General features: G+C 45.3%; 2 protein-coding genes and 1 pseudogene across 15 annotated transcripts in view; 2 read left to right on the top strand and 1 right to left on the bottom strand.

The window, feature by feature from the left end:
* PATJ (PATJ crumbs cell polarity complex component) overlaps positions 1-19,326 on the top strand; it is a 395,978-nt gene extending 376,652 nt beyond the window's left edge. For 12 of the 14 annotated variants that reach the window (XM_032296822.1, XM_032296813.1, XM_032296821.1 and 9 more), the window contains 3 exons: positions 10,049-10,155; positions 14,877-15,000; positions 18,943-19,326. In XM_032296822.1, coding sequence (XP_032152713.1) covers positions 10,049-10,155; positions 14,877-15,000; positions 18,943-19,089 — 378 coding nt within the window. In that variant the 3' untranslated portion in view covers positions 19,090-19,326. The remainder of the gene's footprint in view (positions 1-10,048; positions 10,156-14,876; positions 15,001-18,942) is intronic. The other 2 variants (XM_032296825.1, XM_032296823.1) reach the window with 1 other exon arrangement.
* A 939-nt stretch (positions 19,327-20,265) lies between these two features.
* L1TD1 (LINE1 type transposase domain containing 1) overlaps positions 20,266-27,841 on the top strand; it is a 31,515-nt gene continuing 23,939 nt past the window's right edge. The window contains exon 1 of the mRNA XM_032296826.1: positions 20,266-20,304. The gene's annotated coding sequence lies outside the window, so the exon portion shown is untranslated. The remainder of the gene's footprint in view (positions 20,305-27,841) is intronic.
* LOC116563682 overlaps positions 22,312-27,841 on the bottom strand; it is an 8,771-nt pseudogene continuing 3,241 nt past the window's right edge.

Below are 27,841 nucleotides of genomic sequence, written 5' to 3'. Positions count from 1 at the left end.
GGCAGCAGCCTGAGGGGGAAATGCCTCCGGAGGGGGGAACACAGAGTAAGTGGGAGCAGCAGCCTGAGGAGAAAACACCTCTGGAGCTGGGAACACAGATTGAGAGAGAAGCAGACTTGTGGATTCTTCCACAGATGCAAATGTCTCTGACTGTTCCTTAGGCTCAGAGGACAAGGCTGCGGCCTCCCCCTCCTCTGGTGGGACGATTTCTTCCTCCTTGTTCTTCAGGCCAGTGGCCTCCCCAACCTCAGGTGGGGGGATTTTCTCCACCTCTTCCTTCAGGTCCATAGTCTCCTCCTCAAGTGGGGCGATTTTCTCCACCTCTTCCTCAGTTCCACAGTCTCCTTCTCCTTGGATGAGGGGATCTTCTCCACCTCTTTCTTCAGGTCTGTGGCTTCCCCCTCTTTTGTCTGGGAGAGTTCTTTGTCTTCCTTCAGGCCGGGGGTCTCCTCCACCTCAGGTCAGCAATTACTAAATATTTGATAATGAGAGCTGGAGAGGATAATGCCTAGTGAGATGTAAGTAAACACAACCATTTGGTAACTTAGGAAGTTCTACTACCTTTAATGGTGATGCATACCCATCACCAGCAGTTCCAGATCTAGTTACCTTCCTTAACCACTCAGGGTGTCTAGTGCAGCACTGTGCCTAACAAGAAGGAGCCCAAGTTTTTTGTTTGTTTTTTTGAGACAGAGTCTCTCTCTGTCATCCAGGCTGGAGTGCAGTGACGTGATCTTGGCTCACTGCAACCTCTGCCTCCTGGGTTCAAGCGATTCTCATGCCTCAGCCTCCTTCCATTACAGGTGTGTACCACCACGCGTGGCTAATTTTTGTAGGGTTTTTTTTTTTTTTTTTTTTTTTTTTGCGACGGAGTCTTGCTCTGCAGCCAGGCTGGAGTGCAGTGGCACAATCTCGGCTCACTGCAGCCTCCGCCTCCTAGGCACAATCGATTCTCCTGCCTCAACCTCCCGAGTAACTGGTACTACAGACACCCACCATCACACCCGGCTAATTTTTATATTTTTAGTACAGACAGGGTTTTACCATGTTGGCCAGGATGGTCTCAAACTCTTGACCTCGTAATCTACCTGCCTCGGCCCCCCAAAGTGCTGAGATTACAGGTGTGAGCCACCGCACCCAGCCAATATTTAGAGTTTTAGTAGAGACGAGGTTTCCCCATGTTGGCCAGGCTGGTCATGAACTCCTGACCTCAGGTGATCCATCCACCTCAGCTTCCCAAAGTGCTGGGATTATAGGCATGAGCCATCATTCCCGCCAAGAAGAAGCATAAGTTTAAAGGACCTCCCCTGTTTTGAGAGGCCGGCTCACCAGCCACATTTCCAGGCCTCTGGGTATTGGGGGACAAGAGAGAAAAGTTTGCTGATCTGAGTAATGCAAAATGCAAAACCACAGCTGCAGATTTTAGGATTGGAGCTGCCCCCACCCATGAAAGGGCTCCAAACACTACAGCTCTCAACTACATTCAGGTAACAGAGATTTTAATGCCTATTGTCTAGTTAAGAACCTCAAGGTCCCTGTGCCTTTCCCAGAAGGAATCCCTGTCGTTCCCGTCTCCTCTCTCCACTCTGACCTGCATGTGGTCATATCTGCCTCCCACACTAGACGACACTAACCAAAGCTCACTGGAGAGCGGGAACATTTTCTCCCCCCAGGCTTACTCTGCCCCATCCCTATTCTGGGAACCTTTCCCAAAAGTTTACACCCGGGAGTGTAATATTTACTTTTATTTTTTTCTTTTCTTTTAAGGGGTGGGGTCTCTTGTGTAGCAGCAAAAGATAACCACAAAAAAAAAAAAGAGAGAGAGAGACAGGTTCTTGCTATGTTGCCCAGGCTGAAGTGCAGTGGCTATTCACAGATGCCATCTAACTGCTGATCAGCACGGGAGTTTTGACCTGCTCCGTTTCCAACCTGGGCCGGCTCACCCCTCCTTAGGCAACCTGGTGGTCCCCGCTCCCAGGAAGTCACCCCATTGATGCCAAACTTAGTGCAGACACCCAATCGGCATAGCACACTACAGCCCAGAACTCCTGGTCTCAAGCGATCCTCCCACCTCAGCCTCCCGAGTAGCTAGGACTACAGGCACATGCCACTGCACCCAGCAAGATTTACTTTTAAAAAAGAGCAAATATTGCTGGGCATGGTGGCTCACGCCTGTAATCCCAGCATTTTGGGAGGCTGAGGCAGGCAGATCACGAGGTCAAGAAATCAAAGCCATCCTGGCCAACATGGTGAAACCCCATCTCTACTAAAAATACAAAAATTAGCTGGGTATGGTGGATACCTGTAGTCCCAGCTACTCAGAAGGCTGAGGCAGGAGAATCGCTTGAACCTGGGAGGCGGAGGTTGCAGTGAGCGGAGTTCATGCTACTGCACTCCAGCCTGGGCGACAGAGAGAGACTCTGTCTCAAAAAAAAAAAAAAAAAAGGAAACTTTGCCGGGTGCAGTGGCTCATGCCTATAAAAGCACTTTGGGAGGCCAAAATGGGTGAATCACGAGGTCAAGAGTTTGAGACCAGCCTGGGCAATATGGTGAAACCCCATCTCCACTAAAAATATAAAAATTGGCTGAGTGTGGTGGTGGGCACCTGTATTCCCAGCTACTCGGGAGGCTGAGGCAGGAGAATCACCTGAACCTGGGAGGCAGAGGTTGCAGTGGGCCGAGATCGTGCCATTGCACACCAGCCAGGGTGACAATAGCAAAACTCTGTCTCCAAAAAACAAAAAAAGCAAACTTCACATTAGCCTGTTTGCCTTCCCCAAAGCACACAAACATCTCCCAGCCTTACCTCTGTGTTGTTCAGTCAGTCCCTGATGTTGATGGCAGAAGAGCACTCCAGTGGCGAGGCTGAGCCAGCTCACGGACTATATCTCAGAGTTGAACTTAAATGCACTCCAAGCTGAACACACCCTTTGGAGATCAGGTTATCCCTTTTCACAAGTCAAAGCTCCAGAAGGTTTAACTCTGCTGCCTATCAAGTTACTTGCCAATCACATCTTAAGACAGAAAGGCTTGATAGAGATTTCTTAGAGCTGTAAAGTCTAAAGTCTTTTTTTTTTTTTGAGACAGGGTCTCAAAAAAAAAAAAAAGACTGGAATGCAGTGGCACAATCATGACTCACTGTAGCCTCAACCTCCTGAGCTCAGATAATCATCCCATCAGCCTCCCCAGTGGCTGGGACTACAGTCATGCACCTCCACACCCAGCTAATTTTTGTATTTTTTGTAGAATCAGAGTCTCGCCATGTTGCTCAAGATGGTCTTGAATTCCTGGGCTCCAGTGATCTGCCTGCCTGGGCCTCCCAAACTGTTGGGATTATAGGCATGAGCCACCTTGCCCGGCCTAATGCCATTCTTGAAGTGACATATTTGTGCTTTCCTTGTCTTCCTGCAAAAGACCAAGCTATAAGTGAAAATCTTTCACGTTTCTCATCCAGCCACTTGGATTTCACTTCTACAAAATAGGCAGAAGCCTGGACAACCCCTGGAGTCCTGGGTGGGTCTCTAAGATTCAATATTATCAGTGATTGGGACCCCCTTTTTGTTTCAGGGTGAGGGAGTAAGCAAAAGGACTTCAGGTTTTAGAGGGATGTGAGTTTTTTCCATAAGATGATGCTATAGAAGTGTTTTTATACTTTGCAGCTAGACTTATTAAATATTGATTTTGGGCTCAAGCCTGTAATCCCAGCACTTTGGGAGGCCGAGGCGGGTGGATCACGAGGTCAAGAGATCGAGACCATCCTGGTCAACATGGTGAAACCCCGTCTCTACTAAAAATACAAAAAAAAAATTAGCTGGGCATGGTGGTGCGTGCCTGTAATCCCAGCTACTCAGGAGGCCGAGGCAGGAGAATTGCCTGAACCCAGGAGGCGGAGGTTGCGGTGAGCCGAGATTGCGCCATTGCACTCCAGCCTGGGTCCCAAGAGTGAAACTCCGTCTCAAAAAAAAAAAAAAAAAAATTGATTTTTGGCCAGGTGCAGTGGCTCACACCTGTAATCCCAGCACTTTGGGAGGCCAAAGTGGGCAGATCACTTGAGATCAGGAATTTGAGGCCAGCCTGGCCAATATGGTGAAACCCTGTCTCTACTAAAAATACAAAAATTAGCTGGGTGTGGTTGCACGCACATGTAATCCTAGCCACTGAGGAGACTGAGGCAGGAGAATCGCTTGGACCCAGGAGGCAGAGGTTGCACTGAGGTCACGCCAGTGACTGAGGCAGAGGTCACGCCACTGCACTGCAGCCTAAGCAACAGAGCGAGACACTGTCTAAAAAAAAAAAATTGATTTTTTTGCCCAAATAAAACTATGACATTTGTATGGCTGATTTCATGGACTCTTAAAAGGATAATGTCTTTCTAAAATGCAACGAGTGCGTCACGGTGGCTCACGCCTGTATTCCCAGCTACTGAAAAGGCTAAAGTGGGAGGATCACTTGAGGCCAGGAGTTCAAGGCTGCAGTGAGCTATGATCGCACCACTGCAATCCACCCTGGCTAAGAGAGCAAGACCCCATCTCTAAAAGTAAAATAAAATAAAAGCCACAGAGCATTCTTCCTAGAAAGCTAGGAAGGTTTCTAGGAAGTGGGGGTGAGGTGGTGGGAGTGTTATGTCTCCCACACCTCAGGATGTCTCCTTGCAGTACCCTAGAGAGTGAAGTTCCCCCTGGTGCCAACCACATGCCATCATGATGGTCTGCTCTATTTGCATCTTCTTGTCCTACTGTCCCTCTGCCCCTCCCCCTTCCATGCTCCAAAAATGGCCTATAAACTCCATTGCCTTACACAAGGTGATTTGCCTCACATTACAGACAATTAGGAATACAAGATTCTAGAGAAATTGAGTTTTGGATTTAAATCCTGGCTTTACCCCTTACCACCTATGTGACTTAACCTCTGCTTCAGGTTCCTCATCTGTAACATGGGAATAATAACAGCACCTACCTCTGTAGAGACTCAGAAGGGTGCTTAAAGACATATGTAATGCAGCGCCACCATGGCTGAATATTAAATGTGAGCATAAAGGCTGGGCATGGTGGCTCACACCTGTAATCCTAGCAATTTGGGAGGCCAAGGTGGGAGGATCACCTGAGGTTGGGAATTTAAGACCAGCCTGACCAACATGGAGAAACTGTCTCTACTAAAAACACAAAATTAGCCAGGCGTGGTAGCACATGCCTGTAATCCGAGCTACTTGGGAGGCTGAGGCAGGAGAATCACTTGAACCCGTGAGGCAGAGGGTGTGGTGAGCTGAGATCCTGCTGCTGCACTCCAGCCCGGGCAACCGGAACAAAAGTCCATCTCAAAAAAAAAAAAAAAAAAAAAAAAGAGCTTAAAGGCCAGCACAGTGGCTCAAACCTGTAATCCCAGCACCTTGGGAGGCCGAGATGGTGGATCACTTGAGGCCAGGAGTTTAAGACCAGCCTGGGCAACATGGTAAAATCCCATCTGTACTAAAAATAGAAAAATTAGCCAGGCAAGGTGGCATGCACCTGTAATCCCAGCTACTTGGGAGGCTGAGGCACAAGAATTTGCTTAAATCCAGGAAGTGGAGGTTACAGTGAGCTGAGATTGTGCCACTGCACTCCAGCCTGGGCAAGAGAGTGAGACTGTCTCAAAAATAAACAAATAAATAAAAATGAAATAAAATGAGCATAAAGTAAGTGCTCATTTTATATTCAGCTGTGTGGTGCTGCATTATGTTGATCAAATGAGCGAGTAAAGGAAGGAGCAGGCTGCCGTCACATTTCGGCATTTGAAGATACCTCAGAAAAAACACTATTTTAGTGACTTTCTTCCTCAGCCCTATGTGGACAGCCTGTTTCATGGTCAGCTGACAGTACACATGTAATTTCCCACAAAGCATATGACTCCCCTCCACTACATCCTGAACTGATTAATTTCAAACCTCTATCTGGACACTTGCTTCGCTGAGGTGCTCATGCCCTAGCAACTGTGACATTCCATTCCATAACTGCCTTCATTGTTACTTTTCTTTTCTCCCTTAAGAACCCAAAACCTGGCTGGGCGAGGTGGCTCATGCCTGTAATCCCTGCACTTTGGGAGGCCAAGGCAGGTGGATCACCTGAGGTCAGGAGTTCGAGACCAGCCTGGCCAACGTGATGAAACCCTGTCCCTACTAAAAATACAAAAAATTAGCCACGCATGGTGGCGCATGCCTGTAATCCAAGCTACTCAGGAGGCTAAGGCAGGAGAATTGCTTGAACGCAGGAGGCAGAGGTTGCAGTGAGCCAAGATCACGCCACTGCACTCCAGCCTGGGCAACAAGAGCAAAATGCTGTCTCAAAAATAAACAAACAGGCCTGGGAGCTGGGGTTCGGATGACCGTCTCCGCTCCTGCACCCAAAACCTATCCCCTTGTAACCTCCATCAATCTCACTCTGCTCTGTGGAAATTCAGAAAATTGAGTCCCATAATCCCTATTCCTTATGACAGTTTTAGATTTCGTTCATTCACTCCACAAATATTATTAAGCAGTGGTTATGTGCTAGACACATTAGCATTGTGCTCAGGAGAAGCAGTCCTGCTCCTCTCAGATCCTGTGATTGGGTGGGAAAGACAGTTAACTTGCACGTAGAACACTAATCACCATAATTTGTGAGAAATACTTGGAGAGTGCTATGGAAAGGAAAACAGGATAAATTAAACACGGATGGTGGAAGCAGGCTTGTAGAAGGGAAGCAACATTTAAACCGATGCCAGGCACACTGATTTGGGGGGATGAGGGGAATTCACTGCCTGCAGAGAGAACTGTGGAATGTAGGGTGGAGAGAGACAGGATTAGAGGAGCGGGCTATGGAGGGAACTTCATTTGCATAATTAGAGAGTCTGAATTTATTCCAAGTCCAAAGGGAAACCACTGCAAGGTTTTAAGCAGGGGAGTGCTATACCCATTTTATATCTGAAATGGTAGGCCAGGCATGGTGGCTCACGCCTATAATCCCAGCACTTTGGGAAGCTGAGGCAGGCGGATCACTAGGTCAAGAGATCAAGATCATCCTGGCCAACATGGTGAAACCCTGTCTCTGCTAAAATATACAAAAATTAGCTGGGTGTGGTGGCATGCACCTGTAGTCCCAGCTACTCGGGAGGCTGAAGCAGGAGAATTGCTTGAACCCAGGAGGCGGAGGTTGCAGTGAGCCGAGATCGCGCCACTGCACTCCAGCCTGGCAACAGAGCGAGACTCTGTCTCAAAAAAAAAAAAAAAGAAAAGGTAACTGGCTACCGGGTGGGAGGGAGGTGAGACAAGGATCAATAGAGATTCCAGCTAAGAGGCACTGGATGATGGACTGAATTAGGATGGACACCTGTAGATGGAAAGTAAACAGTTTTGAGAAGGATTTTGGAGTTAGAATCCAGGGGACTTGATGGATTACATATGCCAAGCAGGAGTGGAAGTATCAGATATTCAGAGCGATCAACTGTGTGGCTGGCATCCTAGCATGCTTTCCAGTTAGATAGGTACCAGCTAGTGCACTAGTATTTTCACTGTTTCACCTAGTAGATTTCTAAGTGGGCAGCTGGAGGTGCCATTTACTAAAATGAGGAAAACTCGAAAAGTGAATTGAAGGAGGTGAATTGAAGGACGTGAATGGTTGGATCACAAGTTTGGGTATTGTGTTAATTTTGATACGTCTTTGAGATATTAAAATGCAGATGTCAAGTTGGCTATGGGATCACAGACTAAACTGGATTTTTTTTTTTTTTAAGACAGGGTCTCGCTCTGTCCCCCAGGCCGGACTGCAGTGGTGCAATCTGGATTCACTGCAACCTCTGCCTCCTGGGTTCAAGCAATTCTCCTGCCTCAGCCTCCTTAGTAGCTGGGATTACAGGCCCCTGCCACCACACCCAGCTAATTTTGAGGATTTTTTTTGTTTGCTTGTTTTTGAGATGGAGTCTTGCACTGTCATCCAAGCTGAAGTGCAGTGGAGCAATCTCGGCTCCCTGCAATCTCCGCCTCCTGGGTTCAAGCAATTCTCTTGCCTCAGCCTCCCAAGTAGCTGGGATTACAGGCAAGTGCCACCACACCTGGCTAATTTTTTGTACTTTTAGTAGAGACAGGGTTTCACTATGTTGACCAGTCTGGTCTTGAACTCCTGACCTTGTGATCCGCCCGCCTTAGCCTCCCAAAGTGCTGGGATTATAGTCATGAGCCACCATGCCCGGCCTATTTTTATATTTTTAGTAGAGACCAGGTTTCACCATGTTGGTCAGACTGGTCTTGAGCTTCAGACCTCAGGTGATCCACTCACCTCAACCTCCCAAAGTGCTGGCGTTACAGGCGTGAGCCACCATGCCTGGCCTAAGCTGGGATAGTGAGCATGTTGTTGGACTGTAAAGCTGTGGGAATGAAATGCTGTCACTTGAGCCTGAGTGTGCAAGTGGACAATGGGCCCAGGACTGAGCCATGAGAGATGAATGGCCAAAGAGCAGAGATGGAGAAACAGACCCCCGCAGAAAAAAAGCCAGGAGAGTGTAGGTCATGGAAGTTTGGGTGGGAGATGGGGATGGAAGCTGGAGTGGGGTAGGTTTCTAAAGATGGTGGATTCTAAGAGTAGGGAGGATGAAGGAGTTCATGGACAAGTTAACCCTTCCAGTACACTTGCTGTGGAGGAGAGCAGAAGGCTCATGTTAAGAGGAGAGGCTTTTGGGGACAGGGAGAAATCTATCATTTCCTCCTTTAATCTTTTATCCTAAATATTTCCCAATTCATTCAATCATTCTCCATATCCATATAGTGGTATTTCCAGAAGATTCTGTAACTTGGACATAGCAGTGTTCTCCCCAAAATAGGATGCTTCACCCAAAATGCGTTCTGGGGCAGGCCTGTTGCCTTTCTTTTTCTGCTCTGCTTAGTGTAACAGATGCAGCTTGATTTAGCAGTCTAGGCAGCTGCGCCCTCTGTTGACCTATTCTGAAACTGCAATCAAGTCGAGCTTTGAATTGCTGGCAGGCAAAGTTCCCTCTGTATTTGTGCAATGGGAATTATAACCTCGAAGCAGGGGTAACCAAGGAGTTCTTGGAGAGTATCTCTGGTAACTAGTTGAGGTGGAAGACAACTTCAGGATAAGGAGGCAAGGCAGACTTTTAGGCACATGCCTATAATCCCAGCACTTTGGGATACTGAGGCAGGTGGATCACTTGAGCCCAGACGTTGGAGATCAGCCTGAACAGCATGGCAAAAATTCCATCTCTACAAATACAAAAAAATTACCCAGGGCCAGGTATGGTGGCTCACACCTGTAATCCTAGCACTTTGGGACACAAAGGCAGGCAGATCACAAGGTCGAGATATCAAGACCATCCTGGCGAACATGGTGAAACTCCATCTCTACTAAAAATACAAAAATTAGCTTGGTGTGGTGGCACACGTCGGTTGTCCCAGCTACTAGGGAGGATGAGGCAGGAGAATCGTTTGAACCCAGGAGGCGGAGGTTGCAGTGAACTGAGATCGCGCCACTGCACTCCAGCCTGGGGACAGAGTGAGACTCCATTTCAAAAAAAAAAAAAAAAAAAAAAAAATTAGCCAGGCATGGTAGTGGGTGCCTGTAATCCTGGCTACTCAGCAGCCTGAGGCATGAGAATCACTTGAACCCGGGAGGCAGAAGTTGCAGTGATCTAAGATTTTGCCATTGTACTCCAACCTGGGTGATAAGAGCGAAACTCCGTCTCAAAACAAACAAACAAATAATTAGCTGGGCCTGGTGGTGCATGTCTGTGGTCCTGGCTACTTGGGAGGCTGAGGTGGGAGGATCACTTGAGCCTGGGAGGTCAAGGCTTTAATGAGCTGAGATCATGTCACTGCACTCCAGCCTGAGCAACAGAGGAAGACCCTGTCTTAAAGAAAAAAAAAAAAAAAAGGTTTGAAAGAAAAAATAGTTCATAGTCCACTGTGTCAAATGGTCCAGAGAAGTTGAATAAGATTGGAGCTGAGAACTGACCATTGGATATAGCATGCTTTCTCTAATTCCCCCTTTCCTTATAATGAAATTCCTTGTTCTCACTTTTTCCCCAGGTTGTAGCAGATACCAATATAAGTGCCATAGCAGCTCAGCTTGAAAACATGTCTGCAGGCTACCACCTTGGTTCACCCACTGCTGAACACCATCCAGAACACACAGAGTGAGTATTTCAGAAGCAGAGGGCCTAGTATGCATGTGGGCAAAGTGCAGAACTTTCCAGATACTCAAGTGCACTCTAAGGGAGAGGAGGCCAACTGCTCATGACTTTCTAAATTCTAGAGAATCCCCAAGAAGGCACCAGGGTTTCCTTATTCCTCACAAGACTTAATTCCACCACATGTGTTCTTAAAAGACTGTGGTTGCAGGGCCTCCACATACGCTGCACCTGGTCACTTTGACACGGTGTCTATGCCTTCTTCCCTAAGAAGCCACAGATGTATAGCCTAGGTGCACCCTGCTGTGTCATGCAAGGACCCATGTATCTTGAACTTCTAGACTAAAATCTTGTTCTGAGATAAAACCTTGTTGTTATACTTGCTGATATGTCTCATTAAAACCAGTCATTGCAGTTAAAGTTCATTAAAGCAGGGTTTCTCAAACTGGAATCTGCATAAGAGTAATCCAAGGCCTAGGCGTTGTGGCTCATACCTGTAATCCCTACATTTTGGGAGGCCAAGGTGGGTGGATCGCCTGAGGTCAGGAGTTTGAGAACAGCTTGGCCAACATGATGAAACCCCGTCTCTCCTAAAAATACAAAAAGTTAGCCGGGCATGGTAGCGGGCACCTGTAATCCCAGCTACTCAGGAGGCTGAGGCAGGAGAGTTGCTTGAACCCGGGAGGCGGAGGTTGCAGTGAGCCAAGATCACGCCACCGCAGTCCAGCCTGGGCCACAAGAACAAAACTCCATCTCGAAAAAAAAAAAAGTAATCTAGTGAGCATGTTTAAAGACACTAATTCTCCAGGTCACATTGCAAGATTCTGATTAGATGCTCTATGGTGGATTACAGAAACCTGATGTTAAAAAGTTTCCCAGAGTGCTTCTGTTACAGATGGGCAGAGGATCTACACTTTGAGAAATGTTGCCTGAAGCTATTCCTTTCAGTACCAGCAGTGCCTGGTCACTAGTAGGTGCTCAATAAATGTTTGTTGGACTGGGCGCAGTGGCTCACGCCTATAATCCCAGCACTTTGGGAGACCCAGGCAGGCGGATCACAAGGTCAGGCATTCAAGACCAGCCTGACCAATATGGTGAAACCGCATCTCTACTAAAAATACAAAAATTAGCCGGGCATGGTGGTGCACCTGTAGTCCCAGCTACTCAGGAAACTGAGGCAGGAGAATCGCTTGAACCCAGGAGGCAGAAGTCTCAGTGAGCCAAGATTGTGCTACTGCAGTCCAGCCTGGGTGACAGAGGGAGACTCCGTCTCAAAATAAATAAATAAATAAAATAAAATAAAAATAAAGAAATGTTTGTTGAGATCCGGATGGTTCATTTAAAGGGTCTCATGGTCATAGCCTTTCCCAACTTTTTTCTGGTAGTTACTAACCTAAATGATATCTTCGAGTTTATTTTTCTTGAGGAAAGAATATTAGCCGGGCGTGGTGGCTCACGCCTGTAATCCTAGCACTTTGGGATGCCGAGGTGGGTGGATCACCTGAGGTCAGGAGTTCAAGACCAGCCTGGCCATCATGGTGAAACCCCATCTTTAAAAAATATATATATATATATATATATAATTAAGCTCATTCTACCTTTTTCTCATTATAAAAGTAATACATGCATGCCATGAAAATATGACAAAACATAGAAATATAACATTTTTCAAATTACAGAGGCCCTTTCCTTAAAAAAAAAAAAAAATCAGAACCTTTCTAGGAAGAATAGTGTACCTTTAGCATCCTTTGATGGGACTGTGGAAATACAGAGATCCCTTGTAGTCTTGATTCCTTTGCTGTAATTTCATGGTCTCTGGCAAGTTGTGAACCACAGGCTTAAAGGAATTTAAAAATCATTCATAATCTCACCACTGCTAACATTGTGATTTTTTTTTTAACTAGTCTTCTATATGAAAGCAAATTTAAACTAATTGGTTGAATGTGTTTTGATATTGTGAGATCAATGGAGGCAAACTCCATCTGATGTTGCCAGTTGAGGAGTAGAGCCACACTCCTTCCTCTTTCCCTGAAAACACATCCCTGAATATAAATAGACACAATTATAAGGATCTCTAATGATTTGGTGGCCCCAGGAACTAGCTCTAAAGCAACGGCTTTGGGCATCTAGGTTCCCATTCTAATATCTTTGGAAATGGGGGCTGTGTTTGAAAGAAGCAGCATGAATTGAATTTGTATCCAGCCAGTGACCTGTTACTGAGAGTGCTTGTAAGGCCACAAAGTGGGGAAAAGTAGAGCCTTATTCATGATGTCATTATCATTCAGGCATAGAGGACAATTCATCATTATTTCAACAGATATTTATTGAGCACCATTCTAAGGCCAGACACTTAGATAAAGGTGTTAGGTCCTGAGGACTCAAACTTAGAAATGTAAGTAAAGATATTGCCCCAGTCCCCAGAGAGCTGCTAGAGAAGTGGAAAACAGACCCCTAAATCCATGGTTATAAACAAAAATTGTAGGAAAGCTAAATTCATTGAGAGAGGGTCCTGTGAAACCATTGGTATGGGGCATAACTCAATTAGGGAGTGTACTTGGAAAAGCCAATGCTTAAGCTTAAGAGAACTGGAGTCAGGCATACTAGTACATGCTTGCAGTCCCAACCACCCGGGAGGCTGAGGCGGGAGGATCACCTGAGCCCAGGAGTTCGAGGCTGCAGTGGGCTGTGATTGCACCACGGCACTCCAGGCTAGGAGACAGAACAAGACCCTGTCTCAAAGAAAAAAAAAAGAATTGGAATAAACAGGGTGATGTTCAAAATAGTTAAATGTGGTTGCTCACTCCTGTAATCCCAGCACTTTGAGAGGCCAAGGCCGGGGCAACATGGTCAGATCCTGTGTTTATTTTTAAAAATGTAAAGACAAACAAAACAGTTAGAAACAGTTAACAATTTATATGTATAGATCGTCAGCAATTACCATGGATGTCTGCTGTAAACAACTAGTAAGTGCATCAATAAACAACTGGTCAATGTGAAACAGCTGAAAACTCTTTAATAAAGCAGCAAAATTGAGGAGGGAGAGAGGGAAGAATATTCTAGTTAGAACAACATAGTTAAAGATTGCTTATGTCCCTGTTTTGCAAATTTCTCTAAGTGCATGAATGGCTGAGTTTATATGAGATGACTTTGTCTCTCAGACATGCATGTTGCCACAAAGCAAAGGATGCTGCCGGTACGCAAATATGAACTACCTGTCACGAATAAGACAGAGTCGTGTTTCTGCCTTTTGAGCCATAGCATTTGGGAATAAGAAATTGGCATCACCTAAGCTTAAATTAAGATTAAATTACTGGGAGCCCACATAGGTAATATAATTTTTAGCCATGTTGTTTCTGAGAGAGAAGACTTCCACACTGGACGAAGCTTTGAAAAGCTAAATTTTACATTTGAAACAGATTTTCTTTCCCCATTTTGCTTCCCCTTGGTTTCTCTCTTCTCTCCTGGATTTCAGTCTTCATTCACACGGTCATGATCCTGAGTTTCTGACAAGCACCACGCATGGTGCTGGGAAGGCTGAGATGACTAAGACAAAGAGGTCCTAGTCTGGTAGAGGAAATGGATGGCTAAGTAATTCCAGTATGACACAGTCAGTGCCAAAATGGAAATTTGGACCGAATGCAGGGAAAGGACAGGAAAGGATGTGGGACCCATCCTCCCAAGGGAGGCAGGAGAGCCTCACATTGGAAGTGAGTTTGGAGAAGGAGTTCCTGCCTTAGGTGGAAGTGGCCAGGGCATTCAAGCAGAAAAAGAGCAGCAGTCTGGGCACGGCAGCTCACACCTGGAATCCCAGCACTTTGGGAGGCTAAGGAAGGTGGATCACCTGAGGTGAGGAGTGCAAGACCAGCCTGGCCAACATGGTGAAACCTCATGCTAAAAATACAAAAATTAGCTGGGCGTGGTGGTATGCCCCTATAATCCAAGCTACTCAGGAGGCTGAGGCAGGAGAATCGCTTGAACCCTGGATGCAGAGGTTGCAGTGAGCCAAGATTGAGCCACTGCACTCCAGCCTGGCAACGAGCGAGACTGCATCTCAAAAAACAAAAAAAAAGATAAAAGAAGCAGCAGTTTTCTGAGCTGGGGGCTGCTGTTACCTGTTATGGACAAGAGTTCACATGAAGCCTAGCAGTCTCCCACCACACTAGGAGACATGCGACCTCTGTCTCCATGCGCATGCGTCAACAACTTCAGCTGTCAGCAGTAAGTTTAAGAGTTAAAAAATGGGGCCGGGCGCGGTGGCTCAAGCCTGTAATCCCAGCACTTTGGGAGGCCGAGGCGGGTGGATCACGAGGTCAAGAGATCGAGACCATCCTGGTCAACATGGTGAAACCCCGTCTCTACTAAAACTACAAAAAATTAGCTGGGCATGGTGGCGCGTGCCTGTAATCCCAGCTAATCAAAAAAAAAAAAAAGTTAAAAACTAAGCATATAGAAGAGTTACTTGACAATTTCATCATCATGACTTTAATTAGAAATCAGTGAGTTTTATGAAAGAGAAACCTCTAAAACATCAAGAATATTGGTGATTAATTGGCTTGACATGAGAAGTTTTAAAGTAACTTTCTAGATTGCTTTCTGCAAGTTTGATTTGATAAACCAAACTTCATAGTTTCGCAGTATGAAAGTCTCTCTCAAATCTGTATTATTCCAATAAATGAAATTCCCTCAATATCTATTCTCGAATTAAACAGCATGCATTGTGTTTTCAGAACACCTCCACCTAAGATTATTACTTTGGAGAAAGGCTCTGAAGGATTGGGGTTTAGTATTGTAGGGGGTTATGGAAGTCCCCATGGAGACCTGCCAATTTATGTCAAGACTATATTTGCAAAGGTATATTTTCTTTTTTAATGTACTTTTTTTTAAAAAAAATTAAACCTAGGTGAGATTTTTTTTTATTTTGAGTGCTTTGCTTTGCTTTACTATGGATTAAACCTGGATGTGTGCATGTATGCCTATTTCCTTTGAATCTTATAGAAAATTCTCACAGCAGAATAGTAAAAGAAGAGTCCTTTTACAATGGCGGAGTCCCAAGAAGTGTAGTTTTCTTTGGACTCTATTATAGAAGCAGATGCTCACAGATTTTTAGAGTATCTTCTTTCAGCAACATAGTATAAGGACCAGTGCCACTCTTTAGAAGGTGTCCTTGGAAGTATTGTTCTGAGCTAGAAAAAAGATTGGCTTTCTTCTTGAAAATAACAGGCACCAAGGGCTGAGTCACCTTTTGACAGGGCACCAGAACATACAGCTAGGAGTAAAATGGCTGTGCATTGCTGGTGAATTCTTAAAAGAACCCACCTGCATCCCCACAGTGGGACAAGAGTAGTGGGAATAAAGAATGGACTGTAGGTGACACAGAATGCCGTCTTCAAAGCTCCCATTGAAAGAGCTCCTTTGGCCAGGTACAGTGGCTCACCCCTGTAATCCCAGCACTTCAGGAGGCCGAGGCAGTTGGATCACTGGAGGTCAGGAACTCCAGACCAGCCTGACCAACATGGAGAAACCCCATCTCTACTAAAAATACAAAACTAGCCAGGCGTGGTGACACATGCCTCTAATCCCAGCTACTTGGGAGGCTGAGGCAGGAGAATCACTTGAACCTGGGAGGTGGAGGTTGTGGTGAGCCAAGTGAGCTGAGATCGAGGCATTGCACTCCAGCCTGGGCAACAAGAGTGAAACTCCTTCTCAAGAAAAAAAAAAAAGAAATAAATAAATAAAATTATTTTTTTGCATGACTAAAAAAAGTAACACAGAACGTAAAAAGCTTTACATATTTTTTAAAAAACTAATTTACGCAGATATCTGAGATTTACTAAAGCCCTTAAATCTTAGCATATAAAATTTAAGAAAATCAACTTTGCCAATAATTCTGATTTTATCCAGTAAAATTACTTAATTCTATCTTTAGTATAGTTGACACATTACTTTCTTTTCTTTTTTTTTTCTGAGATGGAGTCTAGCTCTGTCACCCAGGCTGGAGTGCAGTGGTGTGATCGGCTCACTGCAACCTCTGCCTCCCAGATTCAAGCGATTCTCCTGCCTCAGCCTCCGAAGTAGGTGGGATTACAGGTGCCCACACCACACCCAGCTAATTTTTGTATTTTTAGTTGAGATGGAGTTTCTTTTTTTTTTTTTCTTTTTTGAAGGAAAGCAGTTTAATTTTATTTCATGTTTTCTACTTGTTAGAAGAGATTTTGGGTATCATGATTTAAAAATACAGGCTTAGCCAGGCGCGGTGGCTCACGCCTGTAATCCCAGCACTTTGGGAGGCCGAAGCAGGTGGATCACGACGTCAAGAGATCAAGACCATCCTGGCCAACATAGTGAAACTCCGTCTCTACGAAAATATAAAAAATTAGCTGGGCATGGTGGCGCTCATCTGTAGTCCCAGCTACTCGGGAGGCTGAGGCAGGAAAATTGCTTGAACCCAGGAGGCGGAGGTTGCAGTGAGCGGAGATCGTCCCATTGCCCCCCAGCCTGGGGCCGGGGAAAAAAAAAAGCCTCTTTCCAAAAAAAAAAAAAAAAAAAACAGGGTTAAACAACAGTGTTTTAACATTCTGTTTTAAACAGTGTTTTAAAATACCTGCTTATTATCTTACAAGAGACAGGGTTTCACTGTGTTGTCCAGGCTGGTCTTGAACTCCTGGCCTCGTGATCCTCCCGCCTCAGCCTTCCAAAGTGCTGGGATTACAAGTGTGAGCCACCTCACTCAGCTGACACCTTACTTTCTTAAAGGATTTGAGTGAAGTTGCAAGACTTTTGGGTGGTTTGTTTTTTGTAGTTTTTTTTTTTTTTTTTTTTTTTTAGATGGGGTTTCACTTTTTTTTTTTTTTTGAGAGGGAGTTTTGTTCTTGTTGCCCAGGCGGGAGTGCAATGGCACGGTCTCAGCTCACTGCAACCTCCACCTCCCAGTTCAAGCGATTCTCCTGCCTCAGCCTCCCGAGCAGTAGTGGCATGTGCCACCATGCCCAGCTAATTTTATATTTTTAGTAAAGAAAGGGTTTCTCCATGTTGGTCAGGCTGGTCTGGAACGCCCCACCTCAGGTGATCTGCCCACCTCAGCCTCCCAAATTGCTGGGATTACAGGCATAAGCCAACGCCCCCAGCTAAGTTTCGGTCTTGTTGCCCAGGCTGGATTGCAATGCCAGGATGTTGGCTCATTGCAGCCTCCACCTCCCGGGTTCAAGTGATTCTCAGGCCTCAGCCTCCCAAGTAACTGAGATTACAAGCATGCACCATCATACCCGGCTAATTTTGTATTTTTAGTAGAGATAGGATTTCACTATGTTGGCCAGGCTGGTCTCAAACTCCTGACCTCAGGTGATCCTCCTGCCTCGGCCTCCCAAAGTGCTGGGATTACAGGCGTGAGCCCCCATGCCCAGCCAGTTGCAAGTTATTAACACTTAATTTTAATATTTTGCCCACAGTATAGACCTTTTTTCAAATACTTTTTTTTTTTTTGAGACGGGGCTCACTTTGTCACCCAGGCTGGAGTGTGGTGACACTATCTCAGGTGACTCCAACCTCTGGAGGTTCAACTGGTCCTCTTGCCTCAGCCTCCTGAGTAGCTGGGACCACAGGTGTAAGCCACCATACCTGGCTCATTTTTCGTAGAGACAGAGTTTCACCATGTTGCCCAGGCTGATCTCAAACTCCTGAGCTCAAGCAGTCCTCTCACCTGAGACTCCCAAAGTGCTGGGATTACAGGCATGAGGCACCACACCCAGTAGGTTTTGAATATCCTTTATTGCACATTCATTTAGAAATTCCACTGTTCTCATGGTTTATAAAGTCTTTCTGGTTCCCCAGCACCTCAGGACTTCCAAGCTACACATGGAAATGGGTCTCGGGAGCATTAGTGCCTCCTAGCTTGGCTTCTGATTGAGTCGGTCAAGGCCAAGTGGCTGTGGGCTTTGGTTCCCCCCAAAGTTTGACCTCGTTTAGAGGATTCTTCTGGCACCGACTTTTCAAGGGACTTAAACAGTTACCCCCAACAGATGGTGAAACCTCCTGTAAATCATTTTTTAGGTCTTTTCTTCCCTTAACAGTCCAAAATGTTTCTAGTAACATCATGGCATTTTTAGATACTCAGCTTTAGAGTGAAAAAAACCCTGAAGTTTCACTGGCTTTGTGCCGTTTTGAGGAGCCATGCGTGACTGGGTATGTGATAAAAGTAGTCATTTAGAAACCTATTTAGATGATAAACATAAATGGAAGGCTTTGAATATGATATTACAAAATTTTGGAGATGCTACACTTATATATATTTATGTATAGATAACAGCTTTATTGAGATATAATTCATTTACCATACAATTCACTCATTTAAAGACTACACTTATTTTTGACAGATCACAGTGCTGATAGCTTAATAATGCAATGGGAACTCTGTATAATGGTGGTATTTGCAGTAAGACTAATACCAGATTCAATTCTGTCTGCCTTTTTATGTATATTACATTTCCATGAATATGACATGACATCCATATCCATTTCATACAAAATATTGAAATAAGGTTCTGCTTGTATTAAAAGAAATGTATCAGTACATTTCTACTAGTATGTTATTTAGGTGATTCATAATTCAACCATTATTATTCAAACAGCATATCTTACATTTTTCCTAATTTAAAACATTACCTGGAAAAAACTTTAATTGGTGGTTTTTAAAGTTACTTTTTTAATATGCACACCAGACAGAAGTTAGAGGTTTTAATATTAATTTAATATAAACTGCTTTACCCTGGATTAAACTGGAATGTTTCTTGTTTGTAGGGAGCAGCTGCAGATGATGGCCGATTAAAACGAGGGGATCAGATTTTAGCTGTTAATGGCGAGACCCTGGAAGGTGTCACTCATGAGCAAGCAGTCGCCATTCTAAAACACCAGAGAGGGACTGTAACCTTAACTGTGCTGTCGTGAGCCGCAGCCTGATCACAAGATAGATGTTGTTTAGAATATCCACAGGCAGATGAAGTTCTGAGTGGGTATGAAAAGCACCCTCAACTACAATGCACCTTCATTCCTATTTCTTGTCCTGTCTGCTTGGAGAAATGGCTGAGGTTTCATGTGAATTTCCCAAGTCAACAGTCATCTCCTAATGTTTCCGTTTTTGTCACCTGTTGGTGAGGTTGATTTCTAAAACTTAAATGAGTCTTATTTGTTTTGCGTTTAATTTCAGGGTTCTGATTTTAACCAACTGGTTATGATTATATTTGCCAAAACTAGGGTTAACTTCTCTTTTCTTATGCCCTTGTTTCCCTATCCCCTACTCATACCGAGGCTTAACAACCTCAGATCTCATCCAATGAACAGAAACAAATGTTAAGCAACTTGTCATCTCATTCATGATTTGTTTATGATAATTGTCTCTTCAAGTAAGCAAGAAAACATTAGCAGTGTAATTAATTTACCAACAATAGCGCTGGGCGCTCACGCCTGTAATCCCAGCACTTTAGGAGGCCAAGGCAGGCAGATCACAAGGTCAGGAGATCCAGGCCATCCTGGCCAACGTGGTAAAACCCTGTCTCTACTAAAATACAAAAAATTAGCCAGGCATGGTGGCGCACACCTGTAGTCCCAGCTACTTGGGAGGCCAAGGCAAGGGAATCACTTGAACCTGGGAGTCGGAGGTTGCAGTGAGCCAAAATCACACCACTGCACTCCAGCCTGGCAACAGAGTGAGACTCCGTCTCAAAAAAAAAAAAAAATTTACCAGTGATCCCCAACATGAAATACTAAATTCTCCTATGGGAAATTACTGTGCTCTCTTCTGTATGACTTATAGTCAAATAAGTCTCAAATTCATTTCTCTGCATAGATCTTTTTTTTTTTTTTTTTTTACTTCTTTATAGGGTGTGTTTTTTTTTTTTTTTCCCCAGGCGGGAGTGCAATGGCACGATCTCGGCTCACCGCAACCTCCGCCTCCTGGGTTCAGGCAATTCTCCTGCCTCAGCCTCCTGAGTAGCTGGGATTACAGGCACACGCCACCATGCCCAGCTAATGTTTTGTATTTTTAGTAGAGACGGGGTTTCACCATGTTGACCAGGATGGTCTCGATCTCTTGACCTCGTGATCCACCCGCCTCGGCCTCCCAAAGTGCTGGGATTACAGGCTTGAGCCACCGCGCCCGGCCGAGTCCTCTGTTTTTAAAAGTACCATGTCTGAGCCAGGCACAGTGGCTCATGCCTGTAATCCCAGCACTTTGGGAAGCTGAGGCAGGCAGGTCACCTGAGGTCAGGAGTTCGTGACCAGCCTGGCCAAGATGGCAAAACCCTGTCTCTACTAAAACTACAAAAATTAGCTGGGCATGGTGGCAAGCACCTGTAATCCCAGCTACTCAGGAGGTTGGGGCAGAAGTACTTGAACTCGGGAGCTGAGATCGCGTCACTGCACCCTGGCCTGGGTGACAGAGCAAGACTCCGTCTTGGGGGAAAAAAAAACCATGAAGGATGAGTACTAGAGTCAGTAATAGAAGTAGTTCAGCATTATTTAACTACAACACAATGCTGCAAATATTTCACAGTAATTATCAAAATTTAATGGGCTCTAATTTAAAATGTTCTTTAATAAGTATAGATTTTAATTGAGAATTATCTTTGAGTAGATGTAATCACAAAGTGCATTAACTCTTGTTGGAATATTTTATGGCTATTCCAAAGTATAGAGTGCCTAAATTTTGTGTTGAAAATGTCTTTCATGACAGTAGTAAGTTTTCTGAAATTATACATGGCTTTTAAAATTTCTAATGTATCCAAGATGTGCAATGTTGTTAGGATCTCATTTTTCAATGCATGAAAGCTTCCCACCTCAGAACATTCTGTGTTAATTGTACCTGCAAGAACACCTCAGGCAAGCCAAGAAGAAATGAAACCCAAATAAAACTTGAAAATGCACCTTAAAAATATATATACATACAATAGTTTTTAAATAGGATTCTGCTTTATTTTGACGGAATGGCCATTAAATACACATTTTGAGATAATACATTGTTGTGTTTCTTTATACGTTATCTTGTTGGGTCATGGTAAAAGTATATTGATGAAGGAATTATGATGCTTTATACTCCTTACTGCACTAAATTGATAGAATTAGTGCTTGTCATAATTGGTTCTGTCTCTGCTTGCATGACTAAATAATTGCCTTTCCAGAAAGATGTTTTTGCCTCAGAACTTACTGACAAGCCGAGAGGCTATGAAGATGGAAATCTGTGAAAGAAGTAGTGCTCTTATGTTTGGCCTCATCATTTGGGCCATTTAAGTATAGTAGTGATACCACTAATTGGAATTAGCAGGAAAGGGAAGTAAGCCAGGAAGAATAAAACTGCTGAATGTTTGTATGTATATTTCCAAAGATTCTAAATAAATGTAGTTGCCTACAGAGCAAATGGAGTCTTATTATATATGAGAAAGTATACTTTCTGCATCTAATTGTGCTTTTTCTTCAGCCTTTTGTTCCCTTATAGAAAAAAAAAAAAAAAGTCCAACTTTTCATAAGGTTTTTGGTGTCCTATTAAAATCTGGAATTCATGGCCAGGCTTGGTGGCTCACACCTATAATCCCAGCACTTTGGGAGGCTGACGCAGGTGGATCACCTGAGGTCAGGAGTTCAAGACTAGCCTAGCCAACATGGCAAAACCCCATCTCTACTAAAAATACCAAAATTAGTAAGGCATGACGGTGGGCACTTGTAATTCCAGTTACTGGGAGGCTGAGGCAAAAAAATCACTTGAACCCAAGAGGCAGATGTTGTAGTGAGCCGAGATCGTGCCATTGCACTCCAACCTGGATGACAAAATGAGACTCTGTCTCAAAAGAAAAAAAAAAAAAAAAGAATCTGGAAACCATTAATAGCTGTCTCATGTATTGATTGCCAGCTATGTTGCTGGATGTTAGGACAGATGTGTTATAGGCCGGGCATGGTGACTCACACCTGTAATCCCAGCACTTTGAGAGGCCAAGTCAGGTGGATCACCTGAGGTCAGGAGATCAAGACCAGCCTGGCCAACATGGTGAAACTCCATCTCTGCTAAAAATACAAAAATTAGCCAGGCATGATGGTGCATGTCTGTAGTCCCAGCTACTCAGGAGGCTGAGGCAATAGAATGGCTTGAACCCGGGAGGCTGAGGTTGCAGTGAGCTGAGATTGTGCCATTACACTCCAGCCTGGGCAACAGAGCAAGACTCTGTCTCAAAAACAAACAAACATTTAAATAGGTTACACATCTATAAATATGGAAATGTATAAGAACAAAATATATAGATTTTTTGGCGAATGCCTGGGGAAGAATGGTGTCAGTTAAGTTCATCCAAGGTAAAACGTACCAGCATCTGTGCTGCCAGGGCACAGTCAACATTTGGGGACAGAGGTAAATATCCTCAGTCCATGCCATCCCTTTGATTTCTTCTTTTAGTGCCTGATAACCATCTGGTGTTGCTGGACAGTTCTCTTCTTAAATTCTTCTGATTCCATTTTAAATTCATAGATTGCCTACAACCTCCTGAAATGTCAGTGACTTTGATAGCTGTAGCTCGAGGAAACTTTTCTTTGAGAATTTGGGTCACGTTGAGCAGCCCCTCAGTCTGGAAGGCAAACATCCGATGGACACAGTGGAGAAGAGGAAACCCACGGATCCCGCAGAGTAGAGGTGCTGCCGCAGCGGGGCTCCATGCCCAGCCAACCTCTAATGTTTCTTTCCTGGCCCTTTCATGTGTGTGCAGATGAGTATTTGACAAAGAGGCGCTCTCCACAGCTCTCTCACTCTGCAGCTCCCCCTGTCCAGACTCGATACGTTCTAGCCAGCTTGGTTGGCCTCCCTGAGCATGGATCTCTTTCTCCTCTACTCATGAACTCTGTGTGAGTTTCCCCTTCTGGAGTGTGGCATGGATACTGCCTCAGGGATAAAACTGAGACAGCTGTAGAATTTACCTTGTTTTCCTTCCTACAGGGATCAAAATCCTGTGCTGCCTGTTGTCCAATGTGTGAAAGTGTTTCCTATATTATGCCCATTTTTCTAGTTGTTCACGACAGTGGGAGAGCAATTCCCAGAGCACCTTATCGTTCATGCAGAAGCAAAAGTCCTGTATCTTCGGTGCTAATAGGAATAAATGTCTCACGATATGATTATTCGATTTTCTGTAAGCATTTTACACTTAAGGAAGTACTCTACCAGTAAGCTCCCTGGTTTCTCCTAACTTCTAGAATTGAGAGCCAATTTGACTCAGTCGTTGACATCCTTCCCCCACCCCATTCACAGCCACACCTGCCCAGGTGACCTAGGAAAGATACCCCCTCTTTAGGAATATTCATGATCAGGATCAGAACTACAGCCTTCTTATCCTGGGAGATCAAGCAACATTTCCTTTCCTTACAGCATTGGTTTTCAAGTTTCAAAGTCAGCATCTGAAACAGTTGTTTCATGAACCATACCTAAGTCTTCATTCTTTTAGACAGAGTCTCGCTGTATCGCCAGGCGGGACTGCAGTGGCACATTCTTGACTCACTGCAACCTCCAACTCCCTGGTTCAAGCAATTCTCTTGTCTCAGCCTTCCAAGGAGCCAGGAATACAGGCACGAACCACCATGCCCAGCTAATTTTTTGTATTTTTAGTAGAGACAGCGTTTCACCATGTTGGCCAGGATGGTCTCAATCTTCTGACCCCGTGATCTGCCCGCCTCAGCCTCCCAAAGTGCTGGGATTACAGGCATGAGCCTCCGCATCCGGCCTCTTTATTTTTTTGAGACAAGGATCTTGCTATGTTGCCTAAGCTGGCCTCGAACTCCTGGGCTCGAGCAGTCCTTCCACTTTAACATCCTGTATAGTTGAGACTGCAAGTGCATGCCACCTTGTCTGGCACAACTAAAATTATTTGCACCCAATTTTCTTCTTAATTTTATATTGTATTTATATTTTTTCTATTAAAGTCAACCAGAACAGTGAGACCTTTTTGAACACAAAAATTTAAATTTAGGTTATAGTCTCAGTTGTATGCCAGCCTAGTGCAAATGTTAAGTTTTTGACAGCTTGACTTTCAATCTTCAGATGCTCTATATGTAAGTAAAGACAAAAAAAGAACATTTCACTCTCTGCACAATCCCAAGAGAAACCGACATTTGGAAGAGTCGTTTGTGTGTGTGTGACAGTGTGAAAAGACTCTCACCCCTGCCTCGCCTGAGCAGCATATCCGATTCCAGTCACGTGAAGGAGTAAGCAAGGAAGTTGCTTTGCTCTTGGGTCCCTGAGAGATTGCTGTTGGGCATCAGGACCTATGCTGGGCAAAATCATACAGGAACAAACATTTATTTGATCCTCCTTCTAGAATCAGTTTTTTAGAAATGGAGGCAACCTCAGAACTGGGAATCAGCCAGGCGCTGTGGCTCACACCTGTAATCCCAGCACTTTGAGAGGCCGAGGCGGGCAGATCACCTGAGGTTGAGAGTTTGAGACCAGCCTGGTCAATATGGTGAAACCCCATCTCTACTAAAAATACAAAAAATTAGTGGAGTGTGGTGACGCGTGCCTGTAATCTCAACTACTTGGGAGGCAGAGGCAGGAGAATTGCTTGAACCTGGGAGGCAGAGGTTGCAGTGAAATGAGATGGCGCCATTGCGCTCCAGCCTGGGCAACAGAGCAAGACTCTGACTCAAAAAAAAAAAAAAAAAAAAGAACTGGGAGTCTGTCCTGCCTGGTACCCCACTGCTCCCATCTTACAAGTGGGAGAAGCGTGCCAGAGAAAGGAAGTGACCAGCCCAGTCCCCTACTAGTTTGCAGGCCTAAGAGGTTTCCCTAAACCTTACTGGGAATTCACCAACTTAGCGAACTATTGTAGAGTACTCACTAGATTAGTTTGAAATATTTTCGAGACCTTTTTTGTCTCTTTTGAGTCAGGGTCTCACTCTATCACCCAGGCTGGAGTGCAGTGACTGACCACAGCTCACTGTGGCTTCAAACTTCCGACTCCAGTGATCCTCCCGTCTCAGCTCCCCAACCGGCTGGGACTGCAGGTGTGCGACACCACATCTGGCTAGTTTTTTAGCCTTTTGTAGAGATGGGGCTCTCGCTATGTTAAGATTTTTTTTCTTTTTCTTTCTTTTTTTTGAGACAGAGTTTCACTCTTGTTGCCCAAGCTGGAGTGCAATGGCGCAATCTTGGCTCACTGCAACCTCTGCCTCCCGGGTTCGAATAAGTCTCCTGCTTCAGCCTCCCAAGTAGCTGGGATTACAGGCGCCTGCCACCACGCCCAGTTGATTTTTTTGTATTTTTAGTAGAGATGAGGTTTCACCATCTTGGCCAGGCTGGTCTCCAACTCCTGACCTTAAATGACCCACTCGCCTTGGCCTCCCAAAGTGCTGGGATTACAGGCATGAGCCACTGCGCCCAGCCGAGACTTTTTTTTTTTGAGACGGAGTTTCACTCTTGTTGCCCAGGCTGGAGTGCAGTGGCACGATCTCAGCTCACTGCAACCTCTGCCTCCCGGGTTCATGTGATTCTCCTGCCTCAGCCTCCTGAGTAGCTGGGATTACAGGCACACGCCACCACACCTGGCTAATTTGGTTTCACCATGTTGGCCAGGCTTGAATGCCTGACCTTGTGATTCGCCCACCTTGGCCTCCCAAAGTGCTGGGATTACAGGCATGAGCCTCTACTATTTTTAAGGGCAGTTTTGGCTGGGCATGGCGGCTCACACCTGCAATCCCAACACTTTGGGAGGGTGAGGTGGGAGGATCACTTGAGCCCAGGAGTTTGAGACCAGCTTGGCTAACATGGTAAACCCCATCTCTATATTAAGCACAAAAATTAGCCAGGCGTGTGGCTAATTTTTGATGGCATGTGCCTATAGTCCCAGCTACGCAGGAGGCTGAGGTGAGAGATCACTTGAGCCTGGAGACTGAAGCTACAGTGAGCTGTGTTTGTACCACTGTGCTGCAGCCTGGGTCACAAAGACAGACCCTGTCTCAGAAAAAAATGTTCAAAGGCAGTTTTCAGTTAACAAGTAAAATTGAGAGGAAGGTGCAGAGCTTTCCCACATACCTGTGCCCTCACTCACACAGCCCCTCCCATTACCAGCACGCTCCACCAGAGTGGCTACAACCAATGAACCTATATTGACACGTCATTATCACCCAAACTCCATAGCGTACCTGACAGTTGAATCTTGGTGGTATACGTTCTGTGGGTTCGGACAAATGTACGCCATGTGCCTATCATAAAGGTATCATATGGAATACTTCCACTGCCCTAAAAGTCATTTGTGTGCTCCCTGTTCTTCTCCAACCCCCTTGCCAACCATGGAAACAACACTTTTTTTTTTTTTTCTCCAGATGGAGTCTTGCTCTGTCACCTAGGCTGGAGTGCAGTGGCGCAATCTCAGCTCACTTGCAACCTCCGCGGGGGACCACCAGGTTGCCTAAGGAGGGGTGAAACGGCCCAGGTCGGAAATGGAGCAGGTCAAGACTCCCGTGCTGATCAGTAGCGGGATCGTGCCTGTGAATAGCCACTGCACTCCAGCCTGGGCAACATAGCGAGACCCTGTCTCTTAAAGAGATATAGACCAATGGAACAGAACAGAGGCCTCAGAAGCAACACCACACATCTACAACCATCCGATCTTTGACAAACCTCACAAAAACAAGCAATGGGGAAAGGAGTCTGTTTAATAAATGGTATTGGGAAAACTGGCTAGCCATGTGCAGAAAGCAGAAACAAGAGTTTCACTCTTGTTGCCCAGGCCGGAGTGCAGTGGCACGATTACAGGTATGAGCCACCACACCCAGCTGTATGAACATTTGTTAGCAGACAGGTACAATACACAGCCCCACCTGTCCAAAAAGCACAAACCTGGCAGGGTGTGGTGCCTCACCCCTGTAATTCCAGCACTTTGAGGCCAAGGCGGGTGGATCATCTGAGGTCAAGAGTTTGAGACCAGCCTGGCCAACATGGTGAAACCATCTCTACTAAAAATACAAAAATTAGCTGGGCATGGTGGCGGGTGCCTGTAAATCCCAGCTATTTGGGAGGCTGAGGCAGAAGAATCACTTGAACCTGGGAGGCAGAGGTTGCAGTGAGCGAGATGGAATCACTGCACTCCAGCCTGAATGGCAGAGCAAGACTTGGTCTCAAAACACACACACACACACACACCTGCCACTCTGTCTTTTTAGGGCAGTGGTTCTTAACCTGGGTTATTCATTCAGATCACCTGGGGACATTTTAAAGGCTCAACGTCCAAGCTACACCCCAGAATAGGGGGAGGAAGGGAGAAATCTAAGAACTGGTATTTTTAAAAAAACTCCTCAGGGAGTTACAGGAAGTTTCACTTCCAGGAAATTGTTACAGCAGTATTCAGACTTTCCTTTTTTTTTTTTTGAGACGGAGCTTTGCTCTTGTTGCCCAGGCTGGAATGCAATGGCATGGTCTCCGCCCAGCCCTAGCAGTCATTACGATTGATTGATTAAAAAAAAAAAGTTTGAGGCCGGGCGCGGTGGCTCAAGCCTGTAATCCCAGCACTGTGGGAGGCCGAGGCGGGTGGATCACGAGGTCAAGAGATCGAGACCATCCTGGTCAACATGGTGAAACCCTGTCTCTACTAAAAATACAAAAAATTAGCTGGGCATGGTGGCGCGTGCCTGTAATCCCAGCGACTCAGGAGGCTGGGGCAGGAGAATTGCCTGAACC

Source organism: Sapajus apella, unplaced genomic scaffold (genome assembly GCF_009761245.1).
Source record: "Sapajus apella isolate SASKATOON/1434 unplaced genomic scaffold, GSC_monkey_1.0 scaffold36, whole genome shotgun sequence".
Lineage (NCBI taxonomy): Eukaryota > Metazoa > Chordata > Mammalia > Primates > Cebidae > Sapajus > Sapajus apella.
The sequence above is the reverse complement of the archived record's forward strand: the minus strand, read 5'-3'. Positions and strand labels throughout refer to the sequence as shown.